Source organism: Notechis scutatus, chromosome 2 (assembly GCF_049901735.1).
Source record: "Notechis scutatus isolate UNSWTSFEM ecotype Mainland chromosome 2, rNotScu1.2, whole genome shotgun sequence".
NCBI classification, from domain to species: Eukaryota; Metazoa; Chordata; class Lepidosauria; order Squamata; family Elapidae; genus Notechis; species Notechis scutatus.
Window position 1 is genome coordinate 149687932 of NC_142010.1, and position 21963 is coordinate 149709894.

The window sequence follows — 21963 nt, forward strand, 5'->3', positions numbered from 1 at the left end:
CGCTGGCATTTCTCACGGATTCCTGCTGGGGAAGATATGTTAGGATGCAGAGGTGGTTGTTTCCCAGCAGGCCAAGATGGAGGGTGTCTGGGAGGTTGCACAGTCCTAAGGAAGGTAAATTGTGGCTTTGCTTTCCTCCCCTGCTGTGTCTCCTTGGTAGGTGATCCTGACTAAGGGATGATCAAAAGGCTGCCTTGTAGGCCTTGCCATCTCCCACAACGCTCCCTAGCATGTTGTCCTGAGCACAGCTTTCAGGCTTTGCTTGAACCATATGATCCTATTGCCCCCTCCTCTAATTCTTGTCTACAGTACAGAGATACAACTTCTTGTCATCCTTTATCCCTGGCTCTGCTAAAGACTTCAATTCTCCTTGCTTTGAATGGCTAGATGGCCTTTGGCTTCTGGGCAGAGTTGCCCACTTTTCTGGGAATTTCCCCACTATGCCTGATCACGTGATCACCTCTTGCGACTTTCTTACAAAGCATAGTCCATGGGGAAGCCAGATTCACTTAACAACTGGTTTACTAACTTAACCACTGCACATAACCACTGTGGCACAAAAGGTTATCAAATGGGGCAAAATTCACTTAACAAATATTTCACTTAGCAACAAAAAATTTGGGGCTCCATTGTGGTTGTAAGTTGAGGACTACTTGTATTCATGCATATGACAAGCCGCAAGTCCAAAGTTTCACAGGGAAGTCCAGAGGCTACCTGACACATACTTCTTGTTTTCTGTGCTTATTAAAGACATTCCCTGTTTTAGAATGTCAATCCTGGTTAAATTTCTCTAATTTCTCAACTTGGCTGAACATTGGTAAGATTTGGTCATTCTTCAGCTGCTCTCTCTGGCCTTGTCACCACTGGATCTTTTTGGACACAAAGCCCCAACACATGGGCTGTGTTGATGAGGTTCAAATTGTAGAGGCGGCAGCCCAGAACCTCTGGAGCCTTAGTAAGACCACACCTGGAGTACTGCATCCAGTTTTGGTCACCCCACTATAAAAAAGATGTTGAGGCTCTAGAAAAAGTACAGAGAAGAGCAACCAGGATGATTAGGGGACTGGAGACTAAAACATATGAAGAACAGTTACAGGAACTGGGCATGGCTAGTCTAGTGAAGAGAAGGACCAGGGGAGACATGATAGCAGTGTTGTTCCAATATTTGAGGGGCCGCCACAGAGAGGAAGGGGTCAAGCTATTTTCTAAAGCCCCCAAAGGCCAGACAAGGAATAATGGATGGAAACTGAACAAGGAGAGATTTAACCTGGAAATAAGGGGAAACTTTCTGACAGTGAAAACAATCAACCCATGGAATAGCTTGCCCTTGGAAGTTGTGGGAGCATCATCATTGGAGGCTTTCAAGAAGAGACTGGACTGCCATTTTTCAGAAATGGTGTAGGGTCTCCCGCTTGGGCGGGGAGTTGGACTAGATGACCTACAAGGTCCCTTCCAACTCTGATTATCTGTCTGTTAAAATCTGTTAAATCTGAGTTGCTCAGGCTCAGGAAAGCTGCTTTATAGCATTTCATTCCCTGTCCAAAGTGTCTCTCGCCTGACGTTAACAAAGCCATCCTATGCGTATCTATTCAGCTGATACTCCCTTTCAGATCCAGTATGGCAGAGATAATATAGAATAGGCCTACAGACACTTACCTGAGAATATATATATCCTTGGAAAAGAATGGAGCTGATTTAGGAAGGATTCATTCTGGAAAGTTCTATTGAAATGGGGGAAATGCCTTCTGTTTTTAGTGCACCGACCTGCAAATAGTGCATGAAAAAAAAATAGAGGTTGTTTTTCTCACAACACCTGTATTAAGTCTATTTTGAACAGCTGACAACATATTGTGTAGGACACTTGTGCTTATTCCCTCCTAGAGCATTGCCAAACTCTATTCCCTCCCCCATGGCTTTGAAATCATTTCAAGAGAAGCTATTCCAGGCAAAACGAATACTGCAGGCACTCTTTGATAATAGGCATGTCGGAAGACTGGTAGTGGGATTGGGTGGCCAGAGAAAACATACCTAATCATGCAAATAAGTATAACAGGCATATTTCTATTTCCATTTGCATGTTGTCAAATATTTTGGCAACTTGCTGGCATTCCTTTCAGCATATATGCTAATATACAGTGCACTGGATCTCTCTGCATCAGATATGTGGCTGTTCTCCTATTTTAGACTAACTAGGCTATATTCCAAAGTGATCTCGCATGTAAAATCATTGCAATACTTCTCTATATTGACTTCTTGTTCTTCCAAAGCAACATAGCAATAGCAATAGCATTTAGACTTATATACCACTTCACGGTGCTTTACAGCCCTCTCTCTGAGCGGTTTACAGAGTCAGCCTTGTGCCCCCAACAATTTGGGTCCTCATTTTACCCACCTCGGAAGGATGGAAGGCTGAGTCAACCTTGAGCCTGGTGGGATTCGAAATATTGAAGAAATCCTTTTGATCTGAGAAAATTGTTGCAGTCTTTTAGTTTTGGCACATACATTATTTCACACCCAGCATTGCATCAGGAAGTGCTTTAGAAATGCTGCAATCCTACAGGTGTAGTCACAGTGGTGGATGGATTTATGATTGGTCTGCAGCAGGCAGGGGAGAATTAACACTGCTTTTCTGTCAGGATCAATTTGAAGCTTACCAGGGTATTTTTGAAAGCAGGTAGCAGTGGCACAGGAATGACAGGAAAAGTGTGGTTGGTAGAATTGTCATTGTATCCATGTATCTCTCTATCTATCATCATTTGTTGTATTATAGTTAGTGGGGGAGGGGGAAAATCTTCTAAAACAGCCTTCCTCAATTGCTTCGTCTAGATGTACTGAGATTACAGCTCACAATACTGGGGGCTGCAGTTCCAAATTTTTTAGAGGAGTCAGGTTGCATATGTATTAGCTTTGTTCCAAATCTATGATTAAGTCCCATCCAGATAGGCAACCACATTTGTATTTAAAAACTTCTAGTGTTTGTCTGGTTTCAGGAGGTGGAACCTAGGAGAACATTTGCAAAAACAAGAATTGAAGGTTATTTGTCTATGCTAGGCATTACCTCTGTCTGAACTTTGTGGCAGAGTGAAGGAGATGCACAGAACAATAGAAGGAAACACTAGTAATACTTCTCCATTCTATTGGTTTGCTATTAATCCAGCCTGCCTGTATTTATAAGGCCTTTGGGGGAGGATTGCCAGATGCAGGGAATAGCTGCCTTTGTATGTGATGTAGCCTAATGTCTGATGCAGCTGTGCATTAAATGGCATGTTCAATACAGTGGACTCTACCATAGAGAGATTAAAAGCAAGGGGAGGATCACTGTGGATCAATGCTATTCTCCCTGATACACGCATATCTCCAGCCACAATTACTGCAATCAAATCAATTGCAATTTCATAAATGGGGATGAATTAATGTGAAAGGCCTATTGCAAATGAGATCTTAGATCTAGACAGGAAATCAAATGGCAAATGGAGTAGGTCAAAACTCCCTCTACCATCTTCTCCATGTAGTATGACCAGAAACGGTGCCCCAAATAGTAGAGATTTACTAATGTGAAGTAATTAAAAAGACATTGAGGTTTGAGAAGCTCCTGTGAAAACCAGGCACTAAAGTGAACACTCTGTTTAAAAAGGACTGAGACATTTATGCTCATTTTTCTTGAGCCCAAAACCTGTCCAAATGTACAGATTTTGGTTCTCCCAAATCCTAACCCCTGTGAGCTGAGCCTTTTTCTGGTTAGGAATGATTGCAATAGAAGTCTACCAGACTGGGGAGAAGTTCACCAGGGCCTACAATATTTGTGGAAATAAAATACCAGGGAAGAACAAATATTAATGCTACTGGACCTGGACTGCAAAAGTTTGGAGGATTACTAGATGCCAGTAGCAATGTCAACGTTCATTTGCTTTTTTGCAGTTATATAGTAGGAGCCTCCATTTTTGTACCTCCAGTTCTGATAGCATAGTTCTATACTCAAGTTTATTTAACTGGGGTTCATTCAACAACATGCACATTTATACAATCAAGAATGGTTTACTAAACACAATGTGAGTTTATACTATGATCTGTTCCTACCGTACTTTATTAACAGATTAACAGAGTTGGAAGGGACCTTGTAGGTCATCTAGTCCAACCCCCTACCCAAGCAGAAGACCCTACACCATTTCTGACAAATGGCAGTCCAGTCTCTTCTTGAAAGCTTCCATTGATGCAGCTCTCATGACTTCTGAAGGCAAGCTGAAGGCATTGGTTGATTGTTCTCACTGTCAGAAAATTTCTCCTTATTTCCAGGTTGAATCTCTCCTTGTTCAGTTTCCATCCATTATTCCTTGTTTGGCTTTCAGGTGCTTTGGAGAATAGCTTGACCACTTGCTCTCTGTGGCAGCCCCTCAAATATTGGAACACTATTATCATGTCTCCCCTGGTCCTTCTCTTCCCTAGATTAGCCATGCCCAGTTCCTGCAACTGTTCATTGTAAGTTTTAGCCTCCAGCCCCGAAACATCTTGGTTGCTCTTCCCTGCAATTTTTCTAGAGTCTCAACATCTTTTTATAGTGTGGTGACCAAAACTGGATGCAGTACTCTAGGTGTGGTCTTACTAAGGCTTTATAGAGTGGTATTAGTACCTCCCTTGAACTTGATTATAACCCTCTGTTAATGCAATGTAGGATTGCATTGGCCTTTTTGGCTGCTGACGCACACTGTTGATTCATATTTAATTGGTTGTCCAATTATAGCTTATTTATGTTGAGTAGACAGAGCCATGGGTTTACTGCTTCAAGCTGCTGGGGATGATGGTTTGCCGTCTTGGAACACAACATCATACGAACAGCTATTTCCAAATAAAGCAAATGGTATGTTAAGGTCTAGATTAATCTGCACCCTCCTGACTTAATTTTCTACTCACTGGTCATTACTTATTTAAAGCAATCTTAAAATACAATCCATCGTCTTTTGTAACATTAAATGATACGCCCCATTTGATGCTATCTTCAGATTCCTTATACCATCGCTGCAGGTTACACGGAAATACTCCGTTTTTTGCAAGTTGTGATTAAAATATGTATCCTTATGAGCGTTCGGCATATTCTGAGTCTGAAAATGTTTAAGACAATTAGGCTACATTGTAGTGCTGATTTCTGAAACTTTCAGGAAATATTGGGATCTCTACTTTATGAAAGAAGAATACTTTGAAATCAGATGATTATTTTTAGCAGTATTCTCCTGAGTAGAGATTCCACCTGGAGCAACCCCTTAAGAATTATATTAGGAAGGGATACTCAATGTGTATATATATTGATTGATTGATTAGGCCTTGGGCCATATCAAAGTGCAAAGTTCCAGAAACAAATTATTACTGAAATTTGAATAAAAGCAATTTAAAATGGAATTGGATAAAATGCAATTTAAAATGAAATTGGAATAAAATACCATCTAAGAGGAAAATGGAATAAAATACAATCCCCGCTGACTTTAAACAGTAACCAGTTGCCAAGCATCCAAATTTTAATCCTGTGACGACGGGGATGCTGCAACTGTCATAAATGTGAAAAAGGGTCATGAGTCACTTTTTTCACTGTAACTTCGAGCAGTCACTAAATGAATGAAGGACTACCTCTATTTGTCCCAAGGGAGATGCTAGTTTCTCTGGCAAGATCTGTTGCACGGTTGCTGGTTTTCGGGCTTCCAAAGTCACCTTGCTTCTCTCCCTCACAACTGGAGAGAAACCAAAGAACGGTGGGGTTAATGATGGAGGTAACATCTGGAGAAAGCTCTAATGTTGAGAAAGTTGGAAGGAAAGAGAGCGACCACGATCAAGGTGGGTGGACTCAGTTCCAGTGGCAATGAGCCACTGGAACTGAGTCCACCCACTGGAACACCTGAACACCTGAAAGATCAGGTTTGGGATAGATCACCATGGAGAAAAATTTATCTACAGGTAGTTCTCGACTTACAACCACAACTGAGCCCCGAATTTTTGTTGCTAACTGAAATGTTTGTTAAGTGATTTTTGTCCCATTTTATGACTTTTCTTGCCACCGTTGTTAAGTGGGTCATTGGTTGTTAAGTGAATCTGGTTTCCCCATTGACTTTGCTTATCAGAAGGTTCCCCCCAAAAGATCACATGACCCTGGGACACTACAACCATCGTAAAATGTGCGTCAGTTCCCATCCCGGGGATGTTACAATGGTCGTGTGAAAAACGGTCATAAGTCACTTTTTCCAGTGCTGTTGTACCTTCGAAAGGCCACTAAGTGAACTGTTGTAAGTCCGGGACTACCTGTATACAGTTGCTGTGAGTTGACAACAACTTGATGGCGCACAATCACTCTCATGTGTACTTTGTAAGATGAGGGTTACTGAATGACACGTGGCACTAAAGGGATTCTAGAGCAGGGGTGTCAAACTCGCGTCATCACAGCAGCGTCACATGACGTATCGGGACTTCCCCCCCGTTTGCTAAATCGGGCATGGGTGTGGCCAGCACGTGACGCATCCGGCCCATGGACTGGGCGTTTGACAGCCCTGCTCAAGAGTCACATTTGGCTTTTGATTGGGGTGCCCGAAGCGCACCTCAAAAGGAAACTCAGCCCGAGTAGCGGATGAGATCAAGAAAAGCCTACATTCAAGTTAATTACTTCCCCATTTAATTAAAAGTAAATTAACTAAACACAGCTAACATGATTACTGATTACTCCCCGGTGTATTTAATGATTATACTGTATTAGTTATTAGACTGAAAATAAACATTTTCCTGGCAACATTTGGAGAGGCTGTGGGGACCATACTGAGCCTTAGAGCAGGGCCATATGTAGCCCTGAAACTGCAGGATATATGCCTGTGGTCCTAACCCCAATCTCGTATTTCCTTAGTACCAAGTGAGACGCTGAGCCTTAAAGAGCGCCTGGAAGGCAACCATATCTTCTGATTCGTAACATATTCCTTCCTTCCCATTCTAAGTACTGAGTGCAAAGAGTAATGGGCTCTTCACACGCTCAGAGGCTCTTCGGTGAAGGTTGAATTATGTTTAAAAAGACGCCGGTTTTGAGCTTTGGATGAGATTAATTCCAGAGAGGAGTCTGGGGTGGAGCCTGTAAGAATACAGAGGTGTTATTCTTTTTTTTTTTTTTTTCCAGAAGTCCAATGCTGAGAAATGGTGCTGTGAGGGTACTTGAGGCAGCATAAGACAAGGCACTGTGTGGCAATTCAGGATGTGTTCATTGTTACTTTCTCCTTGGAGATGAAACATGGCGGTTTCACAGTGTGGTTATAGGGTTATAAGGTTATAACCAGGAGGTTATTAAAATATTGCTGTGAATGCTGGCGCAGCTTTTCCTGGGGAGGCACCTGAAAAGCAGATTTTTTTTTTTAACCTCAGGAGAAAGAAGACAATACAGGTTGCTAAAACTTTAGCCTGCACTTCTGTCTTTAAAAAAAATAAAGAAAACCTTTCAAAAATCCTCAGGTTGCTGTTGCTTTGTAGCAGGAGAAGGAGTGCTACTGCTTCTCTCTGATCTTTGCATTTCAAAAGAGATTTAGTGAGAGATTTGAACGATTTAGTGGCAGCTGTTATGGAGCACTAAAGGCAACTCGCTTGAGAGGACCTAATCATGGATAGAAAAGGACCTGACAGATGTTTACCTCAGTTCTATATTTGCCAGACATGAAGTCTTCTCTGCAGTGAAGGCAGGCAAGACAGGTGCAGACTTGATGCACTGCGGAGACTGTTGCTTGCTTGTCGGGCAGACAAATAACGCGGAACCACCAAGTCCTTTGGCAAAGCCTGCATGTTTGGCAGAACCAGTAAAGCTGCTTCTAGATGCTGCCGTTCAGGCTGTAGGAGGCTCGCACGTTTGAAGTTACCCGGAATTAAAACAAAAGCAAGCCTCTGCACGTAGAAAGCCCTTGTCTCATCTCACGACATACTTACAGTATCTGGGGCTTGCTGACTAGCGTACAATGGGCAAGGTTCACAGATTATGCTGATTCATAAGCCATGGTTTACAAAATACTGCAGGCTGCTTCAGGCTTGCAGGTCACATTAAACCCTAATCAAGTCTCTCGATCCCTTGATGCGTGTTATGGGACTCCAGGATCAACACCAAACTTTTTTTCCCCTCTATTACTTTGGTTACAGTTGCTTATTTGCAGCGAAGTTCCTGAATAGGAAAACAGAAAAGCTTTACAACAAATTCTGCACGATGTGAAAAAAAGGTCCTTTAATGACAGGGTGTTTCTGCTTCTGTTAGATCAAGGTCCATGTGGGGCTATGAAGGACATAAGAGTAGAATAACAGAGTTGGAAGGGACCTTGGAGGTCTTCTAGTCCAACCCCCTGCTTAAGCAGGAAACCCTATATCAGGGGTGTCAAACTCGATTTCATTGAGGGCCACATCAGGGTTGTGTTTGACCCTGGGTGGGCATGGCCAGGATTGGCATGGCCACCTCAATGTGACTCGTGTCAGGGCACCCCTCCCAGGCTCTGTTTTTGGCTGCAACGGCCTCCTGCAGTGCTCCACCAGCAAAAATGGAGCTTGGGAGGAGGGCACACACGCGACCCTCCCGAGCTCCGTTTTCACTGGCAAAGACACCGCGGGCCGGTCCTTCACTGTTTCCAGGGCAGTCTCATGGGCCAGATCTAAGCACCCCGTGGGCCAGGCCTTGAGTTTGACACCCCTGCCTTATGCCATTGTTGGTATGAATCCCTATCTATACCATGTTGAGGGCCACCCTGTAAACCTGCATGGAAGCCCTGGTTTTTATAATTTTTACAGTTTAAACACATAGGTAGGAGACGTTAAGACTAGAGATGCAGATTCTTTGAAGATCTGGAAGAGGTTGGAACACACAGGAACAGGAATCTCTTTAAAACAGTCGTCTCTCTCTCTCTCTCTCTCCCTCCCTCCCTCCCTCTCTCTCTAAAATGCAACTCATGAATAAGCCATGTCTTTCTGAAGCTCACCCAGAAGCTTGAAATAGATGTGGCCGCTTGAAGGAGGCGCTCGTGTGCATTCAAGAACACTCAAAACATTTTAGAAGACTGTGCAGTTCTAGTGGAGATGCCCTTAACTTGTGGTGACAACATACAATTTTCTTAACAACCCAGAAATAGTTCCTAGCTAAAAAAAAAATGTTTTCAAAATGTTGTTTATTCTATCCCATTCAAGTTTATAAATTGTTTGTTTTACAATAAGCAATTTCTTTATATTCAGAAAGCTCCCTTCAATTTAGAAAATGTTACAATAATTTCCACTCCTGTTCAAGTTTTAATGTAATCTTAATACAACAATTACGACCATTGTTTATGCTGTAGTGTGCAGTGTGATCCCTTGTTATCTGTAGCTTGTTCAACGACATCTGATTAAAAGAACCCAAATTCTTGAGTTAAGATACTTGAGGTCGGTTCTCCGGCTCTTAAAATTTCTCCCCTGTTCAGGAATGATTTATTCGCATTGTTTTCTGAATAAAGAAAAAGAGATTCAGTTAATTACAGAATAGATAGCAATCAAAACCTATGACCTGCCCTTATGTCCTATCCAGTTTGAGAACCATACAAGAGGGGCCACATCAAAGCCACACGTAGCCTCTTCTCTGCTCTTTATTCCTCCTTTCTCCAGTTTAGCCCAACCTATATATGTACTGTAAGTGTGCAGGGAGAACATTTTGTTTAGAGCCAGATCTTCTTGAAACACTTCCTGGCTTTTGCCAACAACACCCCCCCTCAATCCCATATCATGTACAGAATTGGAGTCCAAAGGAAAATGTTGTCATGAACATTCTGTGGTTTGTTGTTGTTTCTCCCCTCTTATCACTCACACACATACACAAGGAGGGTCTCCCAATTGCTGAAAACCCTTTACCTGATAGAACCCCAAGAGAAAGGCAGCAGTGGTGTTGACAGACATTTCAGGTCCAGACTTCTGATTCTAGAGTGTCCTCCTTCTCCTCCTCCTCCTCCGCTTTTCTTTGCAGGATGGTGAAGGAATAGATGTGGAGGTATATAATGGGCTACCAGGAACATGTACCTGTGTGAGCCTCAAAAAACTTCATTCCACCCCAGCAGCACTGCGAAAGATGAGCTGCTGAAACAGATCTTAGGGAGAAGTGTAGTTGTGCCTACTGGAATCAAAGTGCCCTCCTTAATTCTAGATTTCTCTCTTTCTGCCGAGGGTCTCATGAAAGCTATATCTCTCCCCCCCCCCCCTGCCTCACTTTCAGGGCAAAACTTAAAGCAGGGAACCCAAGCTTAGGGTGTTGATGGGGGAACAGATGTCACTGCACCACAAAGAGGCTGATGGAAGCACTGCAAATACGCAAGAAGCTATGCTTCTCCATCAAAGGATAGCTTCCCGCCACTGAGCTGAGCGTTCAGTGACAAGACGATCATTGCAGGAAAAGCGGATGAGATCCTCGTTCGCTATGGGGATGAGTGACTGGCCGGGGTGTGGAATCAGCAGAGCACCAAAATGTACTCTTGATTGTGTGGGTGGCAGACAGAGTAGCGCACGTCCTGAAGAGATTGAAGACGCAGCGTTGTAGCAGTGCAGAAGCAGTCCAGTTCCCTGTTACACCGTGGGTTTTAGTTTGGTAGCGATAAAGGACTGCAGAGATAGCGAGCTGCAATGCGGAAACCATGGGTTGTTGTTTTTTTAACCTAGCTCAAGTCTTAAATTTTTTTTGAAGTGCCATGGAAGTTGAGGGATAATGTTATAAAACTGCATGTCCTGCTTTTCAGTCTCTTTCCCCCAGGCTGCTTATGAATGGCTTCCAGTTCTGCTGCAAGAAAGCAAATTGTGCAGCAAAGCAATCTTGCATGGAGTATGTTTCTCATTAAAAAGCATGCCTGTTAATGGTCAGGGCGGTGCTCTGCAGCATAAATTAGGTCTCACCTACAGATTCCTGCCAGTAGTTTTTTTTCTTTCTCTCGGCTCAGTTATAATGTCTTTCTTCTGGCCCGTTGCCAGAACATGACACCCTGTACTTATTTAATTTACATCCTGCCATTCCTTCAAGAGGTCTATCAAGGGAGCATACATAGCATTTCCTCCTCCCGTTTTCCCCTACCACCACCACCACCATCTTGGGAAGTAGATAAAAGGAAAAATAAGAAAAAGATCCAGCACCTGCTTCCTCTATCTTTTATTGTGCTTTAGTTTAAAAGATACACAATCCATTTCCGTCAGGGCACCACTTTGCCCTTTATCTCTGGGAAACTGGCTTTAAAAAAAAACAAAAAACTCTTCAGCAGGGTGGGGAAGGCTTAGGATTCTTCAAGTGACCAGTCACAAAAGCCTGCATTAAAAAAAAAAAGATTCAGAAAGAAGAGCTGCACCATAACACATTGCAAGGATTGAAATGTGATTGGCAAGAAGCATTAAAAACAGGCTCTGAACTCTGAATGCCAGGCAGGAGGAATTTTAAAGGTTAAACGGTGCACCAGGACTGAACAAGTAAACTACAGCATATAGCTGTGGATCCACTTGGGACTTTATCTTTCAGTGGAAAACAGGATGGCTTCCGTTCACAATAGCTCAGAACGGTGCAATGTATATTGCAGAACACAGAAAGGAAGACTACGCAAAAGTGTTGCAGCAATCCTGAAGAAATTGGAAAGATTGCAGCGTCTTGTTTTATAAAGGTCGCAAGTGAATGACACGGACGGCCAATATAGCAACAGGGCTGTCTTTGCAGGTTAAATCCAGAAATGTAGTTGGATTTGCACAAACACAGGGAAGTCCCCTTACTGAAGTGCATGTGAAAGGGTTGTGCAGAGAATGTGACTGCTTGATTTAGCTGTTCTTACAGTTAAAAAGGAAAATGCAAATTGACATCTCTGTTGGACAATGAAATGGTGGTAGCAATTTCTGGAGCAATATTGTAGAGACAGGCTGAAAATTCTAGAAGGATCGCTGTACAGCAGTTGAGCAGGATTATTATCTAAGGAAAAACAAGAGAGCGGCTTTAGAAACGCAGTTGCTGCTGCAGAGATAACCGCGAAGAGGGAATATCGATATATTTAGCTATGACAGCTGCTCTGCACTTGCATCGGAGGCAGTTTTCTCCAGTTCAGCGCCTTCCGGCAGCTTGGGAATCTAATTCCCTTTGGCCCATCTGACTGAGGGTTATGGGAGTTGTGATCCTGCAAAGGGTGCACGCGGATCTTGACACTTAAGCTGTCAGTGAAGCAAAATAGGGACCGAGTCCGCTTGGAAAAAAGTGGCCCTTTCGCGCGCGGGTGGCCCAGAATCTGGGCTTAGCAACAGCAAACGGAGCCTGAACGCGAAGGGAAGAAGAGTGCAGAGCTTTGCGCCAAAGCGGGATCTGCACGCCGGGACCCCCCCGGGCACCGCAGAGGAGAAAACAACAGCGTTGATTTGGGAATCCCCATCGGTTGCTCTCGGGCTTTTAGCGTGGTAGATTTTTTAGGCGGAGCTGGAGGATTGTGGGCTTGCTCCGCGTGTGCCTACCGACGAGTGGGAAAGAATCCACACACAATGCAAGCATCTTGCGACCAGCAGATCCCCTCCTCCAAATTTGTCGCATGGCTAAAGCAGTTATTCCCCCCTCCTCCCACTAATCCTAGTGAGTCAGAAAGCTGTGGGGGCGTCTTCGCGATGCTCCCAATCCGTTTCGGAAATGGGGGAGGGGGAGAGAGGAGAGAGAGAGAGGGAACAAAAAAAAGGCTATTCAGGGTTGGGAGGGGTTGTGAAAGGGGAGGGGGGTGTAAATGCTCCGTCCTAAAGGGCGACACAACTCCGCAATGGTAGGTTTGGTGGTAACTAGCGGTACAGCACACGAATCCCTGTCTCAAATGGTGAAGGCGGCCGTGGTTATATGGCTGGAATTTCATTGTTTGCAAGAACGGGGCGCAGCATTTTCCGCTATATTTTCAGGAAGTCCACGTTTGGCCTTGGGAGAGAGAAAGAGAGAGAGAGAGAAAAGCTTTAATCTCGATAGCGCGGAGACAGGATACCCAGCAGCTGACCGCCCGTGAGTGGGCTGCGAAGCTAAATATGGGGTGAGGTTATTAGTATGGGAGACCACCGCGGCAAAGATCATGAAACATCCCCAGGAGCGCAAATGTAAACAGCTTGCCAAGAAAACATCAGCGGCTGGGTTCGATGGAAAAGGACGCTTAAAAAAAACACAAAAAACTGGAGTGACCCCTTTCTTTTAAAATAAGAATAATAGGATTCGAGCCTCCCGGCAAGATTCCCGGTAAATTCTATCCTGCCCGTCGAGTTGAACTGCGGAACTACAACTCCCCAAATGCCTCAAAACGCTGTGAGTGCTGCTTGGCTGGCGCTGATGGGAGTTGTGGTTGAACAAGAGCGCTCCTGTTTCTTATGTGGGGAGAAATGGCGCAGAGGCCTCGGGCGGGAACGTGGCAGGCCAACTGCAAGTCTTCTTTCCTTTATTTGTGGTACATTAAAGGGCTCACTTTTGGCTGTGAAAGCCGTCTCTTGTTTTGGACTGTAGTACCAAAGGTGCTTTTTCAAGAGGCAACTGGACTTTTTGGGTTTTTCTTTGAAGACAGTTTGGTTGTCATCCAAGAAGCTTCTTCAGCAAAACATCTTCAAGGAAAAACAGAAAGTCCAGTTGCCTCTTGAAAAAGCACCTTTGGGACAGCCATGACCTGGATGGCTGAGAATTTCCATAGACTCCATGTATATAGAATATATACCCACATAGAATCCATAGAATACATACATAGAATACATAGAATCCATGTATCAAAATTTAGAAGAACTGGCAGGAAAAGGAGGAGATGATTTGTAGTGGATAATCTGGTCTGGAGATAGTCCAGTATTTGTTATATATTATAACTACATATATCTGAAATACATGTGCAGATTTCAAAGATATTTGTTGGGAATGTGGACAGCCACTTTGGTCTCCAAGCTAGAAGCCAGGAGACTAAATTCTAGTCCCATCCCAAGCATGAAAAGCTAGCTGAGTGACGTTGGACCGGTCACTCCCTCAGCCCAACTCACCAGCAGGGGTGGGGAACTATGGCCCTTTTATGACTTATGGACTTCAACTCCCAGAATTCCTGAGCCAGCATGGGAATCCTGGGAGCTGAAATCCACAAGTCATAAAGGCGACATAGTCCCCCACCTTTGTCTTACAGGGGTTGTTTTTGTAAGGAAAATAGGAGGAGGGAGGAGTAATGTATGTGTTCAGTATCACGAGTTTATAAAAACAAAGATGGGATGTTAAATAAATAAATAGAAATAACATTCAGCTAGCACTATACTAATAACATAAGGGAAAAAGGAAAGTAACGGTTACGTGTAACCCCTATACTATAGCTTCTACGGCCAAAATGATGGCTAAGAAAGTCGCACTGTGTTCCAATTGTTTTTAATATTTATTCAATAAAAATTATTAAATAAATAAATAGGGTAGTATTTATATGGCAAAAGGGGCAGCTTATGGACCATGGGCCATATGTAATAGACTTGACCCTTATTTTCATCCAGCTCTGATATGCTGGCATAGTTCTGCAGTTTCCTGTTGAAAACCATCAGAGTCCTACCATTTTAGGTAGGAAATAATGAAATACTCATTTATGCCATAGATTGGACTGAATGTATCTATTTTATATACTAGAAAAGAGCCAGACATACCCTTCCTTGGGAAAATTTAGACAATCCTAGGCTGTGCTGTTCAGTATGATCTGAACCTGTGACTTGCTGCTTGCCCTGGTCTAGGGTGTTTCTCATAGCTACCAGCCTTGCGTTCAGTGGTCTGAAAGTTCAGCATATTGGGTCTCATTCTGTCTCCAGCAGTCTCTGCTGACATTTGGTAAATGGAGGAACAGCTTGTGAAGTTGTGCTACTGTACCATGCAATGTTTTTCAACCTTGGCATTGTTGCCAGTATTGCTGGCTGGGGAATTCTGGAAATCGAGGTCCAAAGATGCCAAGATTGCTATGACTTGATAGAGCAGGAAGCAAAGTCCTAACCTGCCTGTTTCCCTGACTCCTCAGTAAGTCAATTCCGGTTTGTTGACACTAGAGGGCACCATCTTACAAAGACTGGCATAGCTGTTAGACTGGACTGTGGTTTTTATGTCTTTGCATTTATATCTTATACTTTCTATGGTACAATAAAAACAGAAGGAAAAAGCCATTCCCTCCCAAAAGGACATTTATATATTTATAGCCACTTTGCTATTATGTTTATCTTTTATGATAAATATAAACTTAATAGCATGTTTTAATGATGAGATCTCTCTGCTATCCAATGTTGGCACAGAAAGACCACAACAGGAGACCCTGCCTGGACGCTCCAGAACTCAACGCTGCCTAAAACAGCACAAAGACCGCTCATATGAGGAACCAAGTCATATTTTCCCCATCAGTTGCGGCTGTGAAAGAGATGCAGGTGCCCTTGGTGCTCACTGTCCGGGCAGAGAAGGGCGTGCTCTTAACAGGCAGAAGAGTTTCCAGGCAAGGGCCTGCTCATACTTGAACAGGCTGCCAAGAAGCGAGCATTGGTTCATTATGTTGGTCTGGTGGCTGGGCAGAAACACAGATTTGGAACCAGGACAACTAAGAATACCCTAGGAAGCAGCATGAAAAGTCACAGTTAGATACCCACCAAGGCAGATCTGGGGAAACGTAGCGTCTGAAATGGGTCACTCCCCGCAGTTGGCTATTACAGCCAAGGCTTCCCATTTCTACTGCAGAGCAGCAGCTGTTCTTTGGCCCGTGTACACAATGGTTCTGATTCTGTAGTTTATTTTTTCCTTTGCAGGAGGGACATCTTAAAAATCTTTTTTTCCCCTTACAGTATGAAATGCCTCCATCAAAAGCTCTTACCTTTCATTCTGCTGCAATTGGCAGGGTATGCCTGCATCTCACCTAGGTTCCTGGATAGTGCTAGTTTTACACGCACCACTGATTGTAAAATGCTGGTTTCGGAGGATATTGGGCAAAAAAAAATAAAAATTGGAACATGTTTTTTTCTGTTTGCCAGTTTGTAGAATGTAAGAGAAGGAGTGTTTGTGTGGCTGGAAACAAGCTCAGGGACTTTTTTTCTTTTTAAGTGAGGAGAACCAGCCCTTGACCTTCACGTTTTACCCCCCCTCTCTAAATTCCTTACAGAATTTGGTTTCTCCTAAGATTAAGGTAGGAAAAAAGCTTCTTTCACAAGGAGTAATGATTTTCATGAATGCTGGCATCTAGTTTGGTCTGGCATCGGAACAAACAGCAGGGAATGGAATGCCCCTTGGTGTTTTTCATTGCTTGTGAAACTTGCAACGGACTGTTTTGAACGAAGCCAGAACACTGGATTAAATAGCAAAGCTGTCCTTAGGGAAGGGAAAGTTTCCCCCATGTGTTAAGGTGGTTTTAATGCTACCCTAAGAAGGGGCAGTAAACAGGATGGGGGAAATCTAAAGACAATAGTTACAATTTTTTATTTTAATTAGAAAATCCATTTCCAAATGACGTTTAAATGCAAAACAAATTTGCTTGAGAAAAGAGGAAAGCAGGAAAAAAATAAGGGAAGGCAACAGTCCTTCTCCCCCCTTCCCCTTCCCAAAATTCCATCATGATGGTCTAGCTCAGGGGTCGCCAACCTTTTGGATCTCAGGGACCACCAAACTCATAATTTTAAATCCCAGGGACCACTATTATGAATTTTGACTGACAGTGGCTTGCTGACATTGGTGGGAGAGAGAGAGAGAGAGAGAAAGATGTGATCTAACCTCTCTCTCTCCCTCTCCCTCTCCCTCCCTCTCTCTCTCTCACACACACACACGCATACACACACACACAAACACACAGAGGCAGGTGTGGGATTCAGATTTCTTAACCGGTTCTTGGGCAGGACCTAATTTGAGGGTGTGGCTTGTGGTCACGTGACTGGCTGGGCATGGCTTGTATGTAAATATTATAAATATTTATGTAAATATTGAATTTTTTATTTAAAAAAAGAGCAACTTTTACCCAAAATCAGGAAAAGCAGGCAGGCAGATTGAGTTGCTCACAGAATCACAGATTCACTTAGAGATCTGTGTTTCTGCCATCGGCTATCTGAGTCTGCACTGAATAGAACCTTCAGTCCTAAGGGAGGTTCGGCTCTGCTTAAAATCTAAGATCTAAAGGTTAACTAGAAAGCAAGACATCCAACGGTTTCCTGCTTTCTAGCGAATCTAAATGTCCCGGCACAGCAGAACAGCTGATGGTTGGGGGGGGGAAGGAAAAATAGCAACTTAGCAGGCAAGTTTACCAGCTAAGGAGTGAAGGGGCGGGGAGGGATCCCGTGGGCCATGTGGGTGGCACAGCCTTGTGTTCCTGTGCAGCCTGGATTAATTGCTTTGGGGGATGCTCTGGGGGTGACATTTCTCTGTGGACCACCAAAATTTTCTCGCAGACCACCAGTGGGCCGTGGCCCACTGGTTGGCAACCACTGGTCTAGCTGATAGTTATGTATTATCTGGTTGGGACAAACTCTTAATTTTTGGTTTGGCACATCAATGTCCCTAAAGTAGCTGGAGAATTGACCAATAATTCAGATGGGAGGATCACCATAGATTGCACCCATTTCTGTGTGAAAGCTTCAAAAGACTGCAATCCCCATGCATTTTATGCCACATAATAAGATTTGTTCAGTCCATGAAAACTTGGCCAGTCTCATTTTTGTGTGTTTCTCATAACTTCTGGTTCTTTTCTACATGGGAACTATTGGTTGATTTAGAAACTATCTTGTAAGAAATGCAAGCTTTGTTTTCTTCAAAGTCTAAATTCAGGTGTATTCCACATGCCGCATAAACTGAAATCTTTATCTAGAGCAGCCTTTTTACCTCCTTAGCCTCATGTGTTACATCATTCCCTACATGTTGATTCACACAAATCATGGCATAAAATTACATGCCATTAATTTGTGTCATTGTATAATTATTGGCATTATTTAGTAGCAATAATACATTGGCATTAAAGCATTTTCCATTAATTAACATGGGGGATAATGAAGCATTAAGAATTCTCCAGCTGGCAGCCTAAGAGTATCTGAGGAACATCAGTCTGACTGACGGCATTCAGTCCTAAATATCTTTTAGAGGGGAACTGAGGGCAGTGATTTTTAAAATTCATATCCCTGCAGCTTCAGACAGTAAGTTTCAGATGTTAGGGAGAGTTCTTTGTAGAGAGAATTATCTGAGGGAGGAAGAGCAGGTTGGCCTCCTGCTTAGATGTTAATTAGCTTTTTTCCCCCCTTCCATCTGTTTTTTCTCAGATTTATAGAAAATTAAATGAGAGCCAGCCACTTAGGGGACACTGTTGTTTTGCCCAGTCAAGCAAAATGCTCAGACTCAGATCATGAGTTTAGTTAGGAATGTTGTGGCTAAACTTAACCTTCTTAATGATTTTACAGTTGAACCATAAAAGTATTGGCCAGCCCTATAAACTTATGTTAGAAAAGTCTGTTAGGAGAGTTTTGATGTATTTAGGCCTCTCAGCATGGGGCTAACCTACCAGTTGTGGTGGGGGAGGGCAGTTGTCACAAGGAGAAGAAAGGTCCCTTGTGAATATGTATTTTCTTCCTGGAATTGCTTTTTGGATTGGAGGGAGGTCCTACTTGTCTAATTTGGCTTTTGCAGTTAAACTCAATGTAATTTGGAGCGGAGGGGATGATAATGTTTATTATTGGTCACAACACTGCATGGCTGGGTGAGCTGTTCCATGAAAGTGAGGTACAGTACTTGCCTTTGACAGCTGCATGAAGTAAAACTTAATTAATAAATTGTGCATTAATCACAATTAATTGCAACAATTGTCCCATTGAGTTTTTATTGAATAGCGGGCTCTTGTGAAGTCCGGTGCGGTTTGTTTGGGAAGAAACCCTCAATTCAATTGTCCAGCTGATATTAATGCAAATGTTGGCAGCCTTGACATAGTTTCTAAAGCTCAGTGAGAGTCTCTCTATTTTTGTCCTTGGCAGGAATGAATTATTATTTTTCTTAGCAACTTGATGGACAGGAAGGAAAGGATGGAAAAAAATATCGTAAAAGGGGAGATAGAAGTGAGTGGTCTGTCTCCTTAGTGATCTTTCCCATTGTCAGCAAGAAGCTTCTGAGAGGTTTCTGTCCTGATTTGTGTGTGTGTGTGTAATTCTACAATCCTGCGTTATGTCAGCTTTAAAAATTCAGCTGCCACATTTTTTTAAAGAGAGTTGGAGGAGTTGAAAAGTTCAAGGTTATTCTGTATGTCGTATTAAGAAATTCCAGTGGTAGTTAATTGGTTCTCGTGATTTATGAAGTGTAGAAGTGGGAGGAAAGAAGAGAGGAGAGAAGGTAGATTCTGTGTAACGGGGAAAATAATTTCACTTGGGAAATTGCCTTTGACATGCCAGATCTGTTTCTAAATAAATCAATTGGAGAGAAAATGTCTCAGAGTGATTGATATCATGGATACATCTGGATGCCTTACATGTTACTCATGGCTTTGGCCTCTCCAGATAGAAGTGCTGTCTGGAGAAAAAAATAATGACTTTTCCCCTAGAAATAAACAAGTGGTCATGGCACATTTACTACATCCAACCATATTTATATTCTAAAAGATTTTCCATTTTTTAAAAAAATGGTTTGGAAAAACTCAGATGAGGCCAATATCACTTATGAGTCCTTGGATGGGAACCAAATGAATGGATTGGCAGACATTTTAAATATTAGTGGGGATTTTTACTTGTATTTAGAGATGATGCTGGCTAATGGTGGAACATTCCTGAGCAAAAGTTACCAGAAGAAAATCTGATGAAACATGGTTCAAATCTGCCCTCTTCCTAGGCATTCTGGGTTCCTCCAGATTTACCAAGGAAATAGAAAATGGTGATGGTTAAAAGAGGTTAAGGTGTGGCATCAGTTCAAACTGATACTTCTTGGATTATCAGGGTCAGCTTAGATTCATCCTCTTTGTAGTATATAGATCTTGTCTTCCGGTGCTATTAGGAGTAAGTATGTATATTGACTCCATCTGGACTCATACCTTGAAGACAGTGGTGGGATTCAAATTTTTTCACTACCGGTTCTGTGGGCGTGGCTTGGTGGGCGTGGCAGGGGAAGGATACTGTAAAATCTCCAGTCAGAGGTGGTATTTGCTGGTTCTCCAAACTACTCAAAATTTCCGCTACTGGTTCTCCAGAACTGGTCAGAACCTGCTGAATACCACCTCTGCTTGAAGAACAATCTGACTTGGGGGTAATTTAAACATTATGATGTCTTTTCCTTTTTTGCAGGGCAAAATATTTCAAGGGGAAGAAACTTCATGGAGAATTGGACATCAAGGTTGAACAGGTAAGCCTGGAAACAAGTATTAGGGACTGACTTTTGAAATCCTTATCAGAGTTTCAACCATATAGCTTTCCAGGTATTGTTGGACTGCAATTTCCAATTTCCAACTAGGGCTGGCGGTAATTGGAGTGAAATAACACCAGTACCATACTGTTCTAAGAATATGCAGTGCTGTACTTGCTTGTTGTGCATTGGCCCCTGTTGGCGGGATGCGTAATTTGTCTCACTTGAGCTTCAAAAGTAGCTTAAAGCCAACTCGTAATTGTCCTCATGTTATATTGACCTTGAAACAGTAATGGAAGGTACAAAGAAATGCAATTCAATCAAATACCAAATGACCTACCTACCTTTAGTCATTGCTGATCTTGGAGGAACCAAAACCCTTTTACTCCTTGTGAGGAATTTAGGGAATATTTTAAGTACATCTTTGGTTAAGGGTAAGTCTACATGGTATGTTTGCTTAGGTTTCAATGTTGTCTCATTTGAATTGAAGTTTATTGAACTTAAAATGTGGTCTACAGACCTTTCAGTTTGCACTGAGAATACAGCATAAAATACATACCACAGGGGAAGGTTAGACCTGATGAGCAAGATATATTTCAAGGAAGCTACTTCACCATTTAGATTATATTTTTCTGCTGCAAATTCATTGGATAAAGACCAGGGAGGAGTGGTGTTAAATTCCACCCGCGTGTAGTTTCTATATTTCTGCCCTTAAAATGAAACTGAGAATGAATTCAAAGTAAGTACGCCTGACGGGAATCCCTGTTTTTCTACTTTAGGGGAGTTCCAAAATTAGGTGTTTTCCCCTCAACTCTTACAGTAATGTCCTATCCTAAGTGATTTATGGGGTTGGTGAACTTCTGTCTACCTCTAGAGATCATTTTCAGTCTAGACTTTTAAATGATCTTCATGTAATCATGACTCAAAACTGGATTGTAGTACTTAAAATGTTGGATTAGAACTAGGGAGGCCTAGGTTCAGAGGTGGGTTGCTGGGGGTTCGCAGGGGTTCGGGAGAGCCTCTAGCTAAGGTTCTGTGCAGTTCGGAGAACCCCCAAACCCTACTCCTGGCTGGCCCCGTCCACTCCACACTGCTCCTCCCAGGATTCCCCAAGCGGCCATTTTGGATGCAGGTAAGTGCAGGGTGTGCGCGGAGGCTTGGGGAGGGCGAAAAATGGGCCTTCCTGAAGTTTGGGAAGGCCAGAAATGGGTCCGTTTCTGGCTTCCAGAGAGCCTTCGGAGCCTGGGGAGGTCAAAAACGTCCCCCCCCCCATGGTGTAGGAGGCCAACTAGGCCATGCCCACCATGGCCACATGCACCCAGCAACCGGGCAGAGAATCCTTTGCTACAATCTTTGAAGCGCACCCCTGCCTAGGTTCATCTTTAACCATGGGCCAGTCATTGTCTCTCAGCCGAATCTATTGCATAGGTTGATTGTTTGAGGAGAAACAAGAAGAAAGGATGCAATGTACAGTATATTAAGTTGAGCTCTTGGCTTTGGAATGGAGTATACGCCTAACAAATAAGTAGTTTAGTCTTACATGTGCAGCCAGACCATTTTTGACCATTTAGTAAAATTCATGATTAAGGCAAACCATACAAAGGGTTCAAGTGATAATTAAAATATGTAATTTTTATCAGAAAGCACTTGGATGAATTTAG

At 43.0% G+C, this 21963-nt stretch overlaps 1 protein-coding gene across 2 annotated transcripts in view; it reads left to right on the plus strand.

The window, feature by feature from the left end:
- Nucleotides 1-21963, plus strand: part of SYN1 (synapsin I) — a 110605-nt gene that overhangs the window by 23901 nt on the left and 64741 nt on the right. For both annotated transcript variants that reach the window (XM_087956657.1, XM_026684146.2), the window contains exon 2: nt 20245-20302. In XM_087956657.1, coding sequence (XP_087812783.1) covers nt 20245-20302 — 58 coding nt within the window. The remainder of the gene's footprint in view (nt 1-20244; nt 20303-21963) is intronic.